Source organism: Bacillus rossius, chromosome 6 (genome assembly GCF_032445375.1).
Source record: "Bacillus rossius redtenbacheri isolate Brsri chromosome 6, Brsri_v3, whole genome shotgun sequence".
Classification (NCBI taxonomy): domain Eukaryota; kingdom Metazoa; phylum Arthropoda; class Insecta; order Phasmatodea; family Bacillidae; genus Bacillus; species Bacillus rossius.
Window position 1 is genome coordinate 44,137,124 of NC_086334.1, and position 21,157 is coordinate 44,158,280.

The 21,157-nt window shown below is 38.5% G+C and overlaps 2 protein-coding genes across 9 annotated transcripts in view; one reads left to right on the forward strand and one right to left on the reverse strand.

Moving 5' to 3' along the window:
* LOC134533112 (protein pangolin, isoforms A/H/I/S) overlaps positions 1-21,157 on the forward strand; it is a 555,211-nt gene that overhangs the window by 7,904 nt on the left and 526,150 nt on the right. The window lies entirely within an intron of this gene.
* Positions 14,395-21,090, reverse strand: LOC134533102 (uncharacterized). Of its 4 annotated transcripts, none has more exons than XM_063370348.1 (7): positions 20,746-21,087; positions 20,068-20,210; positions 18,504-18,713; positions 18,109-18,380; positions 16,718-16,854; positions 16,423-16,626; positions 14,395-15,276 (listed from the first exon to the last, which is right to left on the reverse strand). In XM_063370348.1, exons 1-7 carry the CDS (start codon positions 20,967-20,969, stop codon positions 15,051-15,053), a joined length of 1,416 nt encoding a protein of 471 aa, XP_063226418.1. In that variant the 5' UTR covers positions 20,970-21,087; the 3' UTR covers positions 14,395-15,050. The 4 variants fall into 4 exon arrangements, with proteins under 4 accessions (XP_063226418.1, XP_063226419.1, XP_063226417.1 ...); XM_063370347.1 differs by having other exon boundaries at positions 14,414-15,276; positions 18,109-18,239; positions 18,315-18,713; positions 20,746-21,080; XM_063370345.1 differs by having other exon boundaries at positions 14,414-15,276; positions 18,109-18,713; positions 20,746-21,080.

A 21,157-nucleotide genomic window follows, 5' to 3' on the forward strand; every position in this document is an offset into this window, starting at 1 on the left:
TAACTGGAGCTTGACAAGGATGTGGACTCAACTCAGAGGCCACTGTGTAGTCAGTGACTCTGGTCATGAAACCAAACTATCTAGAGTATATTTATTAGCGACTGAACATTAAACATGCAAACCGAAACTTTTTTCACACTTCCGGCATTCGTGCTCCAGGTGACATATGGAGTGCTCATCTACTGATGTGAGAGGGGAATCATGGTGGCACCACAATCGAGGAATCTTACAACGACGAATACTTCTTGGGAAATGAAAGCAACCGCACCCATTTAATTGAAAACTGGTTAAGGCAGTGGCATTTTCAACATTAGATACTTTAAATTATAGCATGTTCGTTGACTGTGTTTATTGTGCCGACGGCTAGAATGTATGTGCCTGCTTTACGACTTTACGTGTAAATTTATCACTTCATAACTACAGGGTGGGGGCAACAGGTTTGTATCGGGTTTGAAAGGCTTTAAAAAAAAAAAAAAAAAACTGAGCAACTTACAGAAATGAGGTTTATTTTATTGGAATTATTATACATCCCCATTTTTTTAAAAACAAGTTTTGAAGATGATATCAGGAAGATGGTGGCCATCAGCAGCGATACATTGATGAAGGTGATTTCTGAACTCTTCGACTGCTTTTCGGCACATTACGAGGAGTGTAGCGGCGATGTCCTCCCAAATTTTCATCTTCAGTTCTTCCAAGGTGTGAGGACAATGTTTGAAAAGTTTTCCTTGAGGTAACCCCACAGAAAGAAGTCACAATCTGGTCAGCGCTGGCCCCGGATTTAAGTGTTCGTGACTTCTTACTGTGGAGTTACCTCAAGGAAAAAGTTTTCAAACATCGTCCTCACACCTTGGAAGAAGTGAAGATGCAAATTCGGGAGGAAATCACTGATATACCCTTATGTGCCGAAAAGCTGCAGATGGACAACATTTTCCTGATATCATCTTCAGAACTTGATAATAAAAAGGGATGTATACAGATTCCAATAAAATAAACCTCATTTCTGTAAATTGCTTCTCTTTTTTTAATATCCTCTCAAAACCGGTACACACCTTTGTCCCAGCCTGTATATATCAGTGTTTGTCGATGTATTATTGATCTCTTCAAGTTATTATTTACGTACGCTAAGCGCATGTTTGAAGTAACTTCGTAATATTTAATACTAAAATGGATGGTACAAATTGGTTATCAAAATATTAATGGATTTTTCCTTCTTCTTAAGATAGTCGCTGTTGCTCCTTGTAATTGGCGGCCGTCTGCAAGAGAAGCCATTGCCCTATTCGACCGGGCCATTCAGGACGCGTTTGCTTCCGCACTGGATGGCTAAGATTGCAGAGTTCGTACGCCTCTTTAGTATCCTTAAAAAGTTTTTAACTTGTCTTTTATTGAATAAAGTACCTTACAAGTCCTTAAATTTCACTAATAATCCTTAAAAACGCTTTAATAAAGACTGATTGCAAGTACTGGATGAATTCGGGCATTTTGAATGTTCCTTTGTTTCCGCAGTACAGTTTGCGAATTCCGGGCAACGTGATCAGAAGTTATATGTTAAAAAATTGTGAATTTTTTATTGCCTTACTTCGAACTTGTCAAGTAAATGCAATTAGTGACCAAATTTAAATTTTAGGGCTGCAAATTTCAGAGATTTCCAGAGATAATTCTGGACAATAGGGGCTTATCTGTAAGCACTGAAGTCAACAAAAAAATGTGAAGCAAAGGGGTTCTTGAAAACTCCTTTATTTATGATTGCACAAAAGGGTACGAACCGTGGACGTGTGTGCTGGCGGCAGTGGCGTAGCCAGGGTTTGTGTATGGGGGGTGTTAAGAAGCATGACCCCACCCCCCCCCCACCCCGTATTAAAGAGGGGGGTCCGGTGGTGCTCCCTCGGGAAAATTTGGATTTTAAGGTGTAAAATAGTGCTATTTTAGCAGTTTTCGGTACTTAAATTTAAATATTGTAATGGTAAATTTTTTTTATTAATTTTAATATGAAATTTGTTTTGAGTGATGAATAAGAAATTAATTAAAGATTTGGTGCTGGGGGGGGGGGGGTTGAACCCTTAACTTCCACCCCTGTCTACGCCCCTGCCCATGCGGTAGACATGCCTGATGTAAACCCAGCCAACAACGGAACACAGACAACGCTGCACAGCTGGTCTGGAAGAGTGCGCACGGCCCTATATACTCGCGGCCGTACCTTGCATGAAGCACGGCGTGGCTCGCCGGCTGGCGGCGGCGGGCAGCCCCCCCCCCCCCCCTAGAGCGGGCCGAGGCTCACGAAGCCGTCGAGATAGGAGTGATTCATGGGCGCGGTTATCTCCGGCAGGACTGCGCCCCGCGCCGCTCGCCCGGCGGAGCCAGCAACTGTGTCGCGCTTCAGGTCACTTTTCCACGTCGCCGTCGACACGCTGCAGCTCCCGAAACAATGTCTGGTGATGGTTTTAGCAAGGGCGTAAATCTTTAAGGGGAAAGGGAGTGATGAGTTCGCCCGGCCCGAGAGCTTTTGCGCGTCATCTCTGGATAGGATGGCCTAAACGCATGCAGTCAGCAGAAAATTGTAATATATATATATACACACACACACACACACATATACATACATACATACATACAGGAACTTTTCCATAATAGAACATAATTTTTATATTTGTGTTTATCAACCTCGTTTCATAGATCACGCTTTTGCAAGCGCAAGAGGACCTCTTCGAATCTGCGAAATTTCTTTGGCCTCCACTTATTTCATATTTAAAAAATAACCATATGATGTAAAAAAAAATTTTTTATTAAATGTACTGAAAAATTCCTGAAATTGTTTCACCAGATATTTGTAAACATCCTGCTAGCGCCCGCACAAAGCGGCTTCGCGCAGTATCCATGCAGTAATGCGTGCATAGCCACCAGCTTTTCCGTACAGACTTTGAGTTTCACCTCTGCTGCTAAGTGTGTACCACAGACTAAACGTATGTGGACAGATTCTTGTATTCTGCGTGGGAGGAAACCATTGGTGTGCAGTTCGCTCGTGTATTAAAATTTTTCGTCAACAAGGGGTTTGGACAGTTACATTATTATTCTCAAAATGCATCATTTCCTGTGTGGTTTGTAGTTCCAGATGTTGTAGCCTCTCACTTTGCAGCACCCAGGATAACTTTCTGCATTCACCGAGACCTCGCATGTGGTTTGTTTTTTAATAGGTATATCTTCTGGAGATACACACCCCCCCCTCCCCCATAACCTCCCTTGTGGCCGCCACCGTAAACAATCCACGTACGTTTGTTTGATTGATGTAACGTAAGTAGTAATTTTATGCTTAATATGTTCACATACACAAGTAAAGAATATTGACTGGAAAAAATTCGCGCGGATTCGGTGACCTCCAGGATGGACTCCAAATTTCTCTGCGTACTGGGGCGAAGTGTCTGTGCATTGGCAGCTGACTTGAGAGACTTCCTCACCGGTTAGTCTCTGATTGTACATTTCTCTGGTCGAAGGTTTTTTCACTGGCCCACATGATAGCAGATCCAGCACAAAGGGATGATTATTTTAATTTCACCCAATCACTAAGTGAATCCGTGAATTTTTCCTGTTCTCCAGTAATGAAATATCAAACAGTTAGGTACTATTGTAGAACTCGGGCGTAACAATGTTCTGCTACACGGGTGAAGGGACAACCCATCATCCAGTCACTTAGCCCAGGTTATTCATCGACCACCAGTGAAACAATCCGTGACTCTGCCGGGAATCGAACCAGCGTTCTCTGCAGAGCGCAATTAGTGTCGCAAGGAAGGGGCCCGCCTATTCAGGGGTGCATCTATGTCAATTGAGGCGGGATGGTGTTCGCTGGTGCTTCTAGCGCGGTGTCGCCTCTGAGCGCAAGGCTCTGGACTGTCATAGGTAGGGACAGGAAAAAAAATAGAGGTTTCATTTCGCAACAGGCTACAATTCAAATATGCGTATACCTCCGAGCTGCTTCTGCTATTGGCACACAGATTATAGGGAATACTCTTGGCGAGTGAAAAAAAAAACCTCAACTTGAGTATCGAATAACAGTCTGCCAAGTTGAAACGTCTTACCAGTCGTGAACAGGTGACACTTGTCCGAGGGTGTAGAGGATTGAGGAGTCTATTGTAGAGGTAATTGTAAACGCTTATTTTTTTTCCGGCACCTACGCACAGGGCAAATAATGATATTTGAACGGTAACCATGACATCACACGGCGTGGACCACCGGCCGCCGCAGTTATAACGTCGTCGGATTGGTCGCACGGTGGACGGTGAGTTCCCGGGTGTGGTTAGTGAGAGACTCTGGAGGGGTGGGAGGGGGGAGGGGTCAAGCGCGAGGCGTTCCGTCGAAATTACTTCTGCCGGGGCTGTCACGTTCCCGCGGCCGGCGACAAAAAAGCTGCGGCTCTTCGTCTAGAAGGGAAGGGGGGGGGGAACCCTCCCCCCCACCCTCCCCTTGCCTTACTCATCATCCTTAGCTTGTGGCGAGGGAGATTGTTCTCATCAGCACGTGAATATTCCGCGCGAACACCGCGGGGGCTAAAGTCGTGACCGCACCTGCGCCGTGGTGACGCGTCCTGGCCGGCAGTGTTGCCAGCTTTTTCGAAACAGACATCCCTTCAGCATGCTTCAAACATCCCTTTTTTTATCTCCAAATATATTCCCTACATTGAATATATATATTTTTTTATTGAAGGAAAAAAATAAAGCTACCAAACACGATAACAATTATTTTTAGCATATACAAAAGGTTTTGTACTTATTTCGTTACTAGCGTTGTGCCTACTACCACTTCGATCGCGCGTGGGATTTCATAATGCCGCTGAACAGTTTCAGAGCGACGCGTGCGTACTGCGGAAACTATGTATCGTGTCGAAAATTTAAAAAAAATTTCCAAAATATTACTAGTCGACACAAATTATTATCGTGCTTAATTTCGTCAAATATCGTCGGATAGTGATGCTGTAAAATTTTAACAAATAGACATCAGTTTTAAAAATAATTTTTTTTTGCATCTATCATTTTCATTATTAAAACTACAATATTCTAAACATTCCTAGCATAGATTTAAACTTAATTTATTAGTAAAAACAAAACTATAAACAATCATTCTTTACTGTACGTAAAATCAACATTACTTTAAGATGCCACATCGCTTCCATATTCACATGTAATTGGGCCGAATAGTCATGTGACGTTATCAACCCAGCAGTTCGACTCGACGCGACTCTAGAAGAAAAAATCGTATGGACTTACTCGGCTTTTAAAATGCAAGGGAATGAACTTCTAGTAAGTTTACAAGACGTAACTAAAAAATATATATATAATTGAATCTTTGACCGACCTTTAACAGACAGCATGTACCTAGCTCCAAAATTAACAAGAAAACGTAATATGTGAGCTCATACAGTGAGAAGTTCGTAGAAATCGTGTATGAGAAAAAAATGACGGAAAATGCAGTAACCCAACATTTGGAGAAGGGAAGTTTGCCTTATTTGTAAAAGAAAAAATATACAGGATTTGTTTTTGCTCAAAAAAACATCTGCACATGCGATAGCGTTTTTCCGCGCTAACGGGCCGTATCTTATCTTCGTAATCGTCAACGTTACCTGTCAGTTGCGCATTGTGTCTGTTTGCTTAACGATGCATCTAGTTGATCAGATTTTGCGTCTACTTAATCTTATAAGTTACTATGTTTATGCCATATGCATAGACGGCAAGGGCGTTTTCAACTCTAAACGGCAAAAGAAAAAAAAGGGGGGGGGGATTTTCGGAATCTAATCAATCTCTTCAAAGAAGGTTGATAGACCATGGTGCCCTCAATAATAAAAAAAATAACAAAGAGATCATCTGTTATTTGAAAGATATTTTAATAATAGTTTGTTAGGATTACTTTTTAATCATAACATATATCTTTGTTTGCGAAAACCCATTGACGGTGAATGTTGCATGCCAATTTGGAAGGAGGCAGGTGCCCCCACCCTCTGCCCGTTTTGGATACGCCATTGATATACCTGCGACATTTGAAAACAAATGATCTTGTGTGAGGGAGCAATGTAGTATAGCGACAATCGTGCCTTCCCATGACCCGACTCAGTGTAATTTAATAAGCGTAAAAATATCCGAGTGGGGTCTGTTTACGAAAAGCATTTAAGAATTCGCCGAGGGCCGATAAGTAATAGTTTGGTTTCCGGACTAAGTTATTTTGACTATTTTTAGAAAAGTTAAAATCGCTAAAAGGCATTCTTTTTTCTTTTTCAGAGTAATTGTTAGGCTTAAAACAGTTACAGATTCTTGAAAGCACGTATGGGACTTGCATTACACATTTACCCTCATATCTCCGCTATATGGTGTTAACGGTCACCGCTCAAATTTCATAGCTGTCTTTTGCACGACTAGAAGACTACGCGCCAGTTCAAAGCCTTGCACTTAAAGGCGACACCGCGCTAGAAGCACCAGCGAGCGTCGCGCTTATCATCCCGCCTCACTAACAAATACACCCCTAACCAAACGGGCCCCTTAAAGCTATGATGACTACTGATGAAGACAAAAAAATTACCCTTACACTTCCGCACTGTGGAGTTTGATCTTGGTTACGGTGCCCTGGCGAGTTTTTCACACACATGATTAATTTAAGTCTTAACTTCTCGTCGTCAGCAAGGTGATTACAGAGACGTTACAATAGACGTTACAAACTCTGCACAATTTTGTGATATTCGGAAAAGGAACCGGCACAGCCTTTATTAAAGAATCATCTTAGAATTTTTTTTGAGGTGATTTCGAGGAACCATGAATCAAAAACGAATTTAAGTTCTCCAGACCAGTGCGAGACCTCGCTTCATCACACAAAGATTAAAAAAAAAAAAAAAAAAAAAAAAAAGGAATAGTTTTTGTAATCTGAGTTCTGCCCTTCAAATAGCGCGAACGTAATCTGCTGCCTGCTCGCGTGGTATATTAATGTGTTTCTGGTGATTTATCGAGAAGGAAATGTTTGACGACGGCGTCCTGTTACTTGTTGGCAACCGAAGTCTGGTTCTGGCAGCGCGACTTGCGTAAGACCACCCGGTTCTTGCAAACCCCCCTTCCCCCTTCCGCCGCCATTAATGTTTTCAATCTTTATGCGGGTCAACCAACTCCATTCTCACTCAAGGACTTCAGCTGTGAATGAGAAAGTAGTAATCGCTTCGAACCGCTCGTATCATCGTCAGTCCACGCTTATCTCCAGAGCCCGCCACAGTCACGGCTAACAACGCGTCAAAAAAACATTGAACATAAAGCTTTGCCCGTAATTGTTTAAGTGAAATAAATTTACGACAGCACCAGGTTTTACGGTGTTTATAGAAATTTGGTCAATGCAACATTATCCAAAATCTCAGTGTTCTCAAAACATTTATAATAAAAACAAACAAAACTGGGTGGGCTGCATTTTGGAGTACAGCTTCCAGGGGTATGTTCCGTGCATTTCCATCGCGCCGAATGGGAATGTTTTGTTTGAAATAAATAAAATAATTTAACAAAATTGATGTTGCTTTATTTTTTTTGACGTGAATTCGATGAACGTCTTACTTGACAGTTTTGCTACAGTTTCATACAAACATCATTTGTTTACATTCTGTGCAAAGTCAGGGTGGCCACTCACCGGGATAACCGGGAAAACCGGGATTTATCAGGGAAATCACGTTGACCGGGAATTTTCAGGGAAATGTCAGGGAATTTTTTTAATAACCGGGAATTTTTTGTGTCATGTATATTTCCGCAGAGCTGCCAACCATTACGGATTTTCCGTAATTATTACGGATTTAACACAATATTACGGAATTACGGAACATCGCTGGTTTATTACGGAAACGAGGCTTTGTGCTGCTGGGTAACTGAAAAAAATTCCGTTTCTGGTGTGCGTGTTTCGTGAACGCAGTTCGAATACATCACGTGGTTGCGCAGATAACGGAACTGATAAATGTGCGCATGTACTGTCGAAATAAGTAGATTAATTGTTGTGTTTTGTAATAGAAATGGTACGGTATTACGTCCGTTGTACGATACAACTAGTACATATTCTCGGTCTTTTCGTTTGTTAGCTACTTACATCACGATAATTTTTTTACGGTACTTTGGCTAACCTGTCTTGTGTTATTTACTTTCTTGAAAGCCATTTTTTTCATCAAAGTGTTTTTGTCGTGTGTACAGACGTGAAACCTGTTTATGTTGTTCGATAGTGTTGTGTTCTTCAGTGCCGGTTGTAGAAATGAAGCGTGTGACAGAACAATGTGTATCTGGGGCAAAAAAAAAGAACGTTATTCTTCAGAACTTTCGACCAAATTATATAAAAGAATGGCCATGCTTGTCATCTTCAAATGTTTTGGAACGCCACGCTTTTTGTAATGTATGCACGTGTGACTTTTCGATTGCGCATGGTGGAAGGGATGACTGAGGACGGCATATTGAATCAAAGAAACATGCAGAACATTTTAAAGCCGTGACGAGCAATAAATCGATATCGTCGTTTTTCGCTACATCTGAAGAAACGAAAGTAACAAACGCAGAGTTATTGTTTACAAGTTTTTTGGTAGAACACAATTTACCGATAGCAGTAGCCGATCATTCGGGTAATTTGTATAGAGCTATGTTTCCGGACTCAAAAATTGCACATAAATACAGCTGTGCGAGAGCAAAAACATCTTCCTTAGTGGAGTATATAGCTGGTGAAACTAAATTGAAACTGTTGAATCTTTAGTAAGTGGACCATTTGCTTTAGCTATAGATGGGAGTACTGATTGTAATGCAGTGAAGATTTATCCATTAGTTGTTTCATTTTTAAATCAAACACAAGGTAAAATTTGCACTGTACTGTTATCCCTTGTTGAGAGTACTAAGACTAAGAATATTTCACAACTAGAAATGTTACACTTCAAAAATGAATTAAAGAACAGTTATCAAATGTTGCGTGAAAAAATGATTGAGCGCTCGACACTGAAATACCCCATTACATAAAACAAAACACAGACTGCAGGTCATTGAACGGGACGCTATAATGTAAAGTGACATATTTAAAATGTATTTGTTATTTAACGAACATCCGTATGTATATAATGAAGAAAATACAGCAGGGTGCTAAAATATGAGTGATCTCTTTCTATAATATTATATTTTTTCATCAAAAGTATGTTTTTTTGTAATTGTAAATATCAGGGAAATTTTGAATTTTTAATCAGGGAAATCAGGGAAAAATCAGGGAATATTTTTAGTGGCTGTGAGTGGCCACCATGAAAGTAACATACATGTAGATTCTTTAAAAAAAATTATATTATAAAAATAACTAAATTATAATATTTGAGGAATTTGTGGTTGAAGAAAATTAGCATCGCATTCATGAGAAAATTGGAGCCTTATTTACAACGCTGCTAAGAAATATATGGTGGGTAATAATAATGTTTCCGAGTCTGCAAAACTATGTAAAGTGGCCTTGAAGACTGTAAGAATTATTTTTTAAGTATTTGTTGCGGACTAAATCTATCAGCCTTTCTTTATTTGCCTCACGAGTCTCTTTCTCAGGAGTTTGGCGGCTGGCAATTAATAATTGCCACACCAAACCGCGACAAACTCGGCCCATCATTCACAACCACTGGCTCAACTGACTTCATATCAACATCAGAATCATCAGAGAGCACATCCACGTCAATTACCGAACATGTTTCTGCATTCCCCGTCGCTTCTCGCGAGGTGCACGGCTGAGGATCGCTCGAGCGCAAATTTCGCGCCTCGTTTGGGGGGCTCGTTTTGCCGGTCTAGCTCATTTCTCTCGTTTACTTTTTGCCTCTTTCGACACCTACGACGCTTCTCTGAATTTTTTTAATTGCTTTAGCTCGGGTGGTTTCACTTGTTTTATTTCTTTTCTCCAACATAACCAGTTTTTGCTTATGCATTTTGCGATTAATGGTTCCAAAACCAAAGTTAGTAACGTTATAGTTATTCCATTCAACTAACACCACTCAGTGCTCACTCACAAGCAAATTAAAGTTGCTGTTGCACGCAAATATACCATTTATTGACTGAAAAGTAAATAAACAATAAAAAACATAGTTATTAATAATGTTATGATGTTCGCAGGCTTTCACGGCCATTGTCTGAAGTAGCTTGGCTTCTGGGTGGTAGCCGTGTCCTTGGCAAATAATTCACCAACGTTTCGGTCGACATTGCAGTCACCATCATCAGGGAGCAGTTGCCTACCAGTAGGTAACTGCAATGTCGACCGAAACGTTGGTGAATTATTTGCCAAGGACACAGCAACAACCCAGAAGACAAGATACTTAATAATGTTATGACCAGAGCTCTAAAAATCCCATCAGAGCTCTACAAATCCCGGACGCCAGGTCGCCATGAAGTAGGAACTAGAAACATTTGGTGGTTCAATGACCTCCAGGATAGACTCCACGATCCTCTGCATAATTGAGCAAAATGCCATCTGTTTATTGGCTGCCGACTGTGAGACGTATCAAATTTGTAGCTTGTGAATCGAAATTTCTTTAAACGAGGGCCAATAGTGGAAGTAGCTTTGAGGTATATAAATATTTGTATTTTATCCTGTAACGGAATGAATTTGCGAATTTCTCCGATCCCTAATTATTACAATCCTCTTCTTATCTGACCATATATTTTGGCGAGTGAATTTTCGCGAAAGGTTTTCGACACAAGCTGTGTGTTTAAAAAACGCAGTATAATCGCCTGTATTTAGTTATTGGTTGAGTTTCTTTCAGGTGTATGCCCACTGTCGGCACACAACTCACAGCGTTTCCAAGCGGATGCAAAAGCGGTCAAAATGGCTTGGCCAAATAAAGTAATGACTTATCTTACAAACGGTGGCCAATCACAATCAGAAATTACATACTGGCGTAGAAACACCGTAATGCAGTTTAGTAAGCGTACAGATTTTCCGCGAAAAATCACCGCCATATTATGTTGTGCCAGTAAAGTATTAATTTTGGTCCTATAAATAGGGACTGGAAAAATTCGCTGTTTCTATGACCTTCAGGGTAGAGTATATAGTCAGTACACTCGGGCATATAACGCCAATTCATTGGCTACTGAATTGTGGGTATACTCAACTGGTTTGCCTACAATTCGATGCTTCTTTGGTCGAAGGTTCCTTATTGGCCCGAGTCGTCCAGTAAAATACTGAGCCAATAGGTAAAGCAGCTTAAAGATATATGTATATTTGCATTTTAGCCTATCGCGAAATTAATCCCCGAATTTTTCCGGTCTCTGCCTATAAAAATTGTTAGATGAGAAGAGTATGATGATAATTAGGGACCTGAATATTTCGCGGATTCATTCCTTTAAAGGATAAAATACAAATAAGTATTCCTCCAAGCTCCTTCCACTATCGGCCCTCATTTTAAGAAGTATCGAATCACAAGCTACCAACTTGAAACGTCTCACCAGTCGGCAGCCAATGAACAGATGGAATTTACTCAAGTATTCAGAAGACAGTGGAGTGTACAAAGACAAATGGAAAAACGCGAATTTTTCCTGATCCTTAATGATGATTTATTGATAGGTAGGGGCAGGTATATTTCGCGAAAAAATCTGAACGCCTATTAGACTGCAACAAGGTATACCCACACCAGCTGGTTCTTCCTTGTAATTAGCGGCCGTCTGCGATAGAAGTCTTTGCCTCGTCTGATCGAAGCCACTCAGGGCGCGTTTGCTTCCACACTGAATTGATGTTGTTGGTAGGGCCATGCAGATTTCGCGAAAATATTTCGAGACTAGATGAAAGTTAAAACACTATAGCATCGTCTGTGTTTCGTGATTGGGCGAGTTTCTCCCAGGTACATATTGAGTGTAACAACACCAATCACAGTGACTTAGTACGGAAGTAAACGCGTCCTGAGTGGCTCGGTCAAATAAGGCAATGAATTCTCTCGCAGGCAGCCGCCAATCACAAGGAAGAAACCACAGGTAAGGTATACCTTGTTGCAGTCTAATGGGTGTTCAGATCTTTTCGCGAAAAATGCCTGCTCCTAGTTATTGGTGTTGTCACATACGATTTTACAGTGTTTTAACTTTTAACTAGCCTCGGAATATTTTCGCGAAATATGCATGCCCCTATTGATAGGGAGTAGAAAAAAAATTGGCGGGGTCAGTGACCTCCTGCGCCATGACAAGACGCGGAAGAAACCGCGGCGTCGCGAGGTGCCTGTCGCCGCGGCGAGGAGCGGAGACCACGTGGGGCCGGTTTGGCGACCCCTGGACCTCGCCACGAGCCGATGCTAATGAGCGCGGCGCTGCGCGGATGTGTGTGTGTGTTGTGTGTCGTCTGGCTGGTCCGCCTGCAGAGCCGCACTCTGCCACACCCTCCCCTCCTCCTTCTCTCCTCGTGTGCCGCGCGCGCACCGGACCAACGGAGCGAATACGACGGCGGATTACAGGCCGCACACTCTGTACAGCTCAGCTTAGTTCAGCACAGCTCGCTTGCGCACAGTTGTACCAAAACGTCTGATGACTAGAGACAGGAAAAATTCGCGAATTCATTTCGCGGTAGGCTAAAATACAAATAGTTATACCTCAATGCTGCTTTTGCTATTGGCTCACAACTCACCTGGACGACTCTGGGCCAATGAGAAATACCTGACCAAAGCTTTATCGAATCACAGGCTGCTACGATGGGACGTCTCACAAGACAGAAGCCAATGAGAGGGTGACATTTGACCGAGTGTACGTAGAACTATGGAGTTCATCCTACAGGTCATTGAACCCGCGAATTTTTCCTGTCCCTAATTATTAGAGACCGGAAAAATTCGCGAATTCATTTCGCGGTAGGCTAAAATACAAATAGTTATACCTCAGTGCTGCCTCTGCTATTGGCTCACAACTCACCTGGATGTCACACATAACCTAAGGCTTTATCGAATCACAGGCTGCTACGTTGGGACGTCTCAAAAGACAGCAGCCAATGAGTGGGTCACATTTTACCGAAAGTACGTAGAACTATTGAGTTCATCCTACAGGTCATTGAACCCGCGAATTTTTCCGGTCCCTAGTTATTATTATTTTTGCAGAAGCTCTCCTGCATACCATTTTACACGCGAACCGCGTCCATCATGGACCACGGGAAGTTTTTACCCCAAGGAAAAAAAGAGACCAATAACAACATCACAAAATTCAAATAGCCCAATCACATGCAATCCGGCCGGAAGATGAAATGTGACAGCAGCCATTGGAAAATAGACACTGACTTGTTTGTGTACAAGTGTTGTGTATGTGTAGCAGCTAATCCTGGTGCCTGGAAATAACGAGAATTTTTCTACTGATAATTTAGTGACCGGAAAAATTTGCGGATTCTTGTCATGACATGATAAAATTCAAACAATGATAGTTTTGTGCCTCTTCTTCCTTCTTTGGTTGAACTGTTAATTTGGAGGACTCTTGTCCATTTAGATATCCTCAATCAAAGAAGTATCGAATCACGAGTTACCCAGTTGAGACACCTCACAGGTCAGCAGCCAATGAACAGGCAACGTTTTTCCGAGTATTCAGAGGATCGTCGAGTATGTCCCGGAGGTCATTGAACCCGGGAATTTTTCCCGTCCCTTTGGATACTCGCGTGTAGGGATGGTGGTGATTTTAGCGCGAAAATTTTTTAGTGTATAAGCTTGTTGGCAATTTAACCGTGATGTCTTCTTGGTCTCGTGTTAGAAAGAACTATGTAAAGCCAGTCGATTTTCGTGAAAAGATTTCCGAGACCATCCGAGTGGTTAGAACACTGTACTACCATCTGTGTTTCGTGATTGGTTGAGAGTACACACCCACTGTGGGCAGACGAATCACAGCAGTTCTGCGCGGAAGCAATCGCGTCCGTAACGACCCAGTCTAACAAAGCAATGGCTGCTTTTGTAAACAGCTACCAATCAAAAGACAGAAAATTGCTGGCGCAGACATGCCGTATCCCAGTTTAGTGAGTTATCCGTTTTTTTTTTAGCGGAAATTTACTGCCTCTAGAAACATGTTTCACATGGCGTAGTTATTTAAGTCTGGTTTTCACACGTCACATTGATTTTTTTTTCTCGTAAGTAATATTATAGTCCATCCACGGTAACCTCCTACTTTTCTGAAGCCCTGCTTTTCACCGGATCTACTTTAATGTCACTATGTATCCTTCCGCCGTATGTAAACAAAAACATTGCCATGTGACAAATGTCAAATGGTTTGTTTACAATCACCAGCTGTCAAAACAATGTGTGTGTGTGTGTGTGTGTATGTATGTGTGTGTGTATATATATATATATATATATATAAGTAATTTGAATATGATCTAAGTATACATGTATATGTTCATAACATTTATGATACCCAATGGTAAAAATATTAAAAAATAAGTTTGTTAGCTAAAGAAATAACATATAATTTAAAGTAAATTTTTAGGAGAACATATAAATTTACAACATTTATGTAAGCAATAAATATCATCCTTTAGTACAGTTCAACACAGTTTTCTGCATCTGAAAAAAAAAGTATTGTAAATTATACATATGGCTGTCCATCTAAGCAATCTGGAAAAGACTAAGGATTGAAGGTTTAATAAAATTAACAAATTCAGATGAAAACATTTAAAAATGAATTTTCTTCTTTTATTTAATAAACCCCTACCATTTTGCCGGTTAAGGCCACAAATAAAAATATGGTTATATACATTTTCCTGAGTATACTTATTAGACAAAATCATAATTTTATGAACAGTAAAATTGTGGTAAAGAATTGACAGTAATTTCTATACCACTTATATGCATTATTTATTTGTGGCCCTGGATGGGGACTGGCTTTTTGTTTTCCAAGTAAGTTCACTGAAAAATGAAGACACACAACAAAATAAAATGTTTCACATACACCTATACGAATCCAGAAATGAAATTTATTATTAATTTCATAATATGTGTAATATAAAGTTAATACATAAAGTTCCAGTAATCAACATACTTAATGGGAATGCATAAAAGAAAAAAAAATGTTTCAAACCCCAATACTTACAGTTGCCCAGGTGTTTATTACATACAGACCTCAATAAGAACACCCGGGTAAATCATCAAGAGGAACTGCCAGTACTTCACTGTCTCCATCTACTTGCTGTGTCGTAACCTCAAATTCTTCGCTGTCACTGTCTTCACTTGAACTATCCTCGCCGAGGTGGATGATGAGTGGAGGAATGGTGCCGCTGTCTATGTGGACTTCTCTCTCCCAGTCTGCTTGAATTAGCTTCTCCACGTGATCCACACACCTCGCCCATCTAAAAAAATTAATGTATACAGTAAAACCTCTATATAAATGACCTGTTTATAGCAAAAACCACTCTATAACAAAATATGTTTGTTTCTGTCAAAACGGCATAGTAAACAATGCATGGCATGCTCTTTATTACATACAATTTTGAACTCACTCCACAAGAAACTATTTTTAAACACAACAAAACTCATTTAATGTGTTTTCCTCAACTATCAAAGCTATTATTTAATACTTGAAGTAACATGTTTTGTTTTATGTTATCTGAAAAAATAAAATTTATAGTGGTTTATTCAAGATATAATAAAGCTGTAAATATTTTCTATGTTATCAATAAAGGCTTAGAATGCATATGATAAAATATTTATTTCATGAGGTTTGTGTTTGTTTTTGGTTAAAATTTGTCCCAGACAAAAACAGTGAGATATAGCGAAAATTTAATTTTTTGAATAGTTTTGATGATTTACTGTATATGTATTTCACTATAATAACATAACTTTTGAAAATACTAATGTGCAAGAACTACATGTGTAAATACCTATTCAAGTTCGCTAGATGAAAATATTCAAAATTCTCTACGTTGAAATTTTATCTGAATATTGAAATCTGCCTACAGCACTGAACCCACCATAACTTTAAAGTCATTGACACAAGATTAAGCATAACAGAAAGTAATATCACAATTACTAATAAATACAAAACTATTTATGGAAATGAAACAATTGCAAATGGACTGCAATTACAAAAAAAAACCTTGCAAATAAGTCACCACTGTTAGATCTAGAAACTACACAGATATGTATGAATCACATGGGAATAAAATTACAAACACAAACACGAACACAAACACATACATGCAACACATTTTCAAAACGACAACTACACAAATTCAAACCACTTATTTTTACCAATTGTTTTAAAACTGTATTACTGGTATATGAATATACACAAAATGATAATCACACTATACACACACTAGCACACAAAGTTATCAAAAGGAATGGTAGGACCAGGCTGCTAGGCAACAATACTTACGTATTATGTAAAAATGTATGGTAAGGGTTTTGCTGAAGCTTGAGGAATGTTCTACAGGAAAATAAAACAATTTCTACTTCAAAAGGAATACCCCATTGGTCATGCAACATGAAAATACCTCTCTGGTGTGGAAGCATCAAGAGCCTCTTTCCAGATGGCTGCAACTGCATCATTGTCAAATCTCTTGGCCCGCCCCACGTTACTATTGTAATGGTGTTTACATTGAGCCCAAACTAGTTCGATTGCATTATAGTGGCAGTGATAGGGTGGGAGTCGTAGAATTTCGTGGCCATAGTTACGAGCCAACTCGTCTACCTCATATCTGAAAAGTGTGTTAGAACAAGGCGTATACGTAATTTTTTGCAACTATCTCACTTTTAAAGAAATGCTGTAAAAAAAACGAAATAATATACCGTATTCGGGGCTTGTTTTGTTTAGCTATTCTCAGCAGCTCCACTTTCAACAAATTATTTTCATGTTTTATCTCATTCTTCTCCAGCCACGCGATCAGTGCATCCTTGGTCCAGTTCGTTGTAGGTGTTTTCTCAACCTACGTTATGCCAACATTTAACTAAATACTCAAGTAGCTGATAAGAATTCATGACAGTAGAACCCTGTTACAATTTTACTGCTTATAAAGTTTTCCTGCCTATAATGTATTATTTTTCAAGTCCAATATTTTCCCTATAAGGACAATGTATTTAATTCCTGGATATGTTTCACAAATTATGCGTTTCGTGCTTGTAATGTTCACTTCATAAAATTTTAGAAGACGAAAAAAATTAAAAGCCTTTGTCTATACTGTCTATGTATATGTGTATGTTAGCAGTTAACTGCCTGTTGACACCCTTGGAAAACAAATAAATTCATAAATTTTTAGCCATTCTGTGTGTTTTCAAATGTATTCACTTAAATCACATGTTCAAGTGGCAAAATAACTGGACTTAAGCATTTCCACTGTAAACACTGTCGTGAATTATGACAATTATACAGAAATGAGACAATTTTACAGCAATGAGACAATGTGTAAGTAAAGACAAAGCAGATAGAAGCTGGAAGCACCATGATGTTAAAGAAAAATTGTTTTTGGCTTGCTACAAGCAAATTGGAGCATCAAATATATCTTTATGCAGCTTGTTGAGTCCATTGGCAATAAATCCACACTAAAAAGTACTAAATTGAATTTCCTGCTTATGTTTTTTTTTCTTGTAGCCCCTTAAAAACAAATTATAACAGGGTTCTACTGTACTTATGCAAAGCAAACATGTGTTTTGGCATATTGTCGTAATGAATTTCTAAATTTAACAAAGCATGTTAGTTTAGTGACTAGAAAGTTTTTTGAAAATATTATTTTAATTTATTAAGTAGGGCAACAGAGCATTCATAAAGTGGGTCCTTTTACCAAACAAGTAATTATGTCATTTTCAAATGCTATTTGCAATAAAAAAATTTTATTTGGTATTTCAAACCCTCTACTAAATTAGTTCGCACTACGATGTAATTCAATTACATTATATATATATACATACATATATATATATATACATATATACATACATATATATATACATATATACATATATACATATATATATATATATCTGTGTGTGTGTGTGTAATCAATTTCAGCTCAAACATTATAGTTTATAAAAATGTAGTGTAGGCATACTATTAAGATAACAATTATTGCTGGCAAAATGTATTAGTCTCGAATATTCGTACTTATACACAATAATAAACACATGTAAATTTTTCACATTACAATTTGAGCAATAAAAAGACACTGCTTTACCATTGCACATACCTGGGTGCTGTGATATGAAGTATTGTCCATTATGATGACACTGGGTTCCTCAAGATGCACCAACATGTCTTCAAACCACATCAAGAAAGTTTCCCCATTCATCTCGCCATGGTAGTCTGCAGTCTTCTGACCTGAAACAAAAAGTAATCCTGCTCCTGGCACAAAGCCAGTGCGCCCTCCAGCATTAACAACAATAAACCTTTTACCATCTCCAACAGTACGTCTCTTCGCAGATTGTAGACTCTTGTCCTGCCATGACTTTGATACAGTTCCTGAAAAATATATGAAATGGAAATGAAATACTTTGTATTGGACCACAGAACAAATTTTCAAATAAATTAATGCCTTGCCTCTCTGGAAAATCCATGTTTCATCAACAAATATGAAATTGGCACCTCTTTCTTTTTCTTCTTTATACTTTCTCAAGAAATCTATTCGCTGCAATACTATGTTTTCATTCTCTATCAAAGCTTTTCGTCCATCAACAGTTGTCCATGAAAATCCCATCTTCTTTAACAATTTATGAAGACTTGATCTTCCACCATAATAATCTATTTGTCTTTCCCTGATTTCTTTCAAAATGGTGTCGACTGTAACATTCAAACCTGTAAATTTATTGCATACATTAACAATACATGAAATAACAGAGGTACACAAAACTAAGCGAAACCACAACCCCGTAGAAGATAATTTAAGTGCACAATTTACATTTATTAAATAGTTTTAATAAACTTACATTTCAAAAATACTTTTAAATTAATTTAAATTTTGTAGTTTGCTTAGAGGAATTCTACATTGCAGTATTTTTGTCTGCAATGATATGACGATTATATTGCGCGTTTGTATTGAAGTTGTGTAAAACATTAGTATTTCAGCATTCAATTTAGCAATCAATAAGTTACAAGCTCTACACTGTGTTATAGGCAAATGTTTTGTATCGTGTATCCCATTTGATCCCTAGATCTTTATGCATGAACCTGTACATCCTATTGATCGTGTGGTGCATGCTTTTTTCATTTATTCAGATCAAAGATCCTGAACATAATCAAATATTGTGGTATAGCAAGAATAATTATCATAAGTTTAATAAAACATATATATTTTCATTATTATTCAACTTTAAATCATAACTCATTACTACATCACAGGTTTTTAGTTTTGGTTTTGTACAGGATTTTTAAACGTAATAAATTAGAAAAGCAAGCATCATCAATCACAGGATCAATATTTGCAGGATCATGCGATCAGGATCAATGTATCGAATCGGATACGCGATACTAAACTTTTACTGTTTTATAACCTTCTGTTACTTCATACACTAACACACAGTTTGTCTGGCTAAGTTGTGTTTTCATATGATACTTCATTACAATGAAGTAGGCCTATTGTTTATAAAATAACAATACCCCTATATTTTCTAAAGGGTTAGGCGGGGCATGACACTATTTTGCAATTGTACTGGACCCTGCCACACAGTACAATTTAGCCAATTAAGTATCCCAATTTTTTTTTTAATAACCATGCTTGCTTAGACCACAACTCACTAATTTGTAACCAATTACTGCTAAAGCGCACAACTGGATATTATTGATACTGGAAATAGTCATTATTTAACCTTCTGATACATCATAAAAGTTGAGGTTATGTAATATGTATACTGTGTATAACGATATAAACATTACTTGTAGTTTTAGAATGTAACAATTTTCTTTCTATCTTTAACCTAACCTTAAAAGGACGTGTACCTATTTCATATGTTGCACAATATTCTATATATCAATACCATATCAATAAAGAAACCTAACAAACCACCCAAAAATGTTAAGTATTTTTAAAGGACAGATGATATCGGGGAAAAAACTGAACCGGTCAATCTGCATATGGATATATGAAATGAATACAATTAAGTAGGGCCTACCCCAGTGATATTGAAACTACTCTTCAGTATCAAATTTTTACCTTCAGCGTACATCCTGTAAATTGCATTCCTGATTGCATTTACTGTGAAATCGTCGACTGTGTCAAGTGACTTTCCTTCCTGTGGCCTTTTTTCCCTCTTTTTTCCTGGTGTTGAAACTTCTTCAATGTCTTTCTTGTAGTACCTAACCAAAAAAAAAAAAAAAAACATTTGTCATAACACTTTTCCGGGGACCCGTTCACAATACGCAGTTAGGCAGTGTTCCAAATATGGCATTTTGTCACAAATATTTGCTTTGTGGTCACTAAATGGAAACATGACAGACTTTGTCCACGAAATTAATGAAGTGTTTTTTGATTTATTTTGTGATCTCCCAAACAGATGAAAAACTAATTAAATGAAAATTATAAAATCACTCCCTTATGTTATAGTTAAACCTATCATAAAGTTTATAAACATTGTTATAAACAAACGTGTATCACACCCATAAAAATACTTGAAAGTGCCTATATTGTTATTGTTAGGACCTGAGTAGGCCTAATATGATTTTAGGTTAACTTTTCAACAGAGACGCCACATGGCGGTGTTGTCTCACACCAAAAAATATAAATTGGAAATAAAACACAAAAAACCTCGTGAGTTAAAACACAGGCCGACAATACTTAGGACACAGTCGATATTTTTTTTACGTGCATGAAAACGAAAAAAAGCCTACTTACTTGAGAACAGTTGACTTTGCGATGTTGAGAAGAAACGCGGTCGTCTGCGTAACGTCACATTTCTTCAAGTCGCCTTTCCTAATTAAAACATATAAGTTCTGAGCGACGTTAATGATGTCCATCTGACGCTGCGAAGAAGTAGCTTTCCCCATCCCGGAACCAATTACCATTACAGCAATCACAAGAACCACACAAAATATCAAAACGATAACAAATTCCATCATTACAATAGTAGATAATAAATAATATAACAAAGTTAAAATACACAATATTAACACAAAATCCTGAAACACAAACTGTACGTTATTTCACGGTCAGTAATATATTAAAACACACTGCAATATGGCGTAAAGAGTGCAGACTGCAGACAAACCGCTGAAAGAGAAAACAAACAAGTGACTATTAACATTAT

Bases quoted from the DNA above. Each gene is read 5' to 3' on its own strand.
- LOC134533102 (XM_063370345.1), bottom strand. From the start codon at position 20,969: ATGATGGAATTTGTTATCGTTTTGATATTTTGTGTGGTTCTTGTGATT. The intron at 18,714-20,067 runs GTAAAAATTTGA...ATAAATTTACAG, and splicing joins TTACAGGATGTACGCTGAAG to GTTTGAATGTTACAGTCGAC. The intron at 15,277-16,422 runs GTATTTTCATGT...TAATTTTTTTAG, and splicing joins GATGCTTCCACACCAGAGAG to ATGGGCGAGGTGTGTGGATC.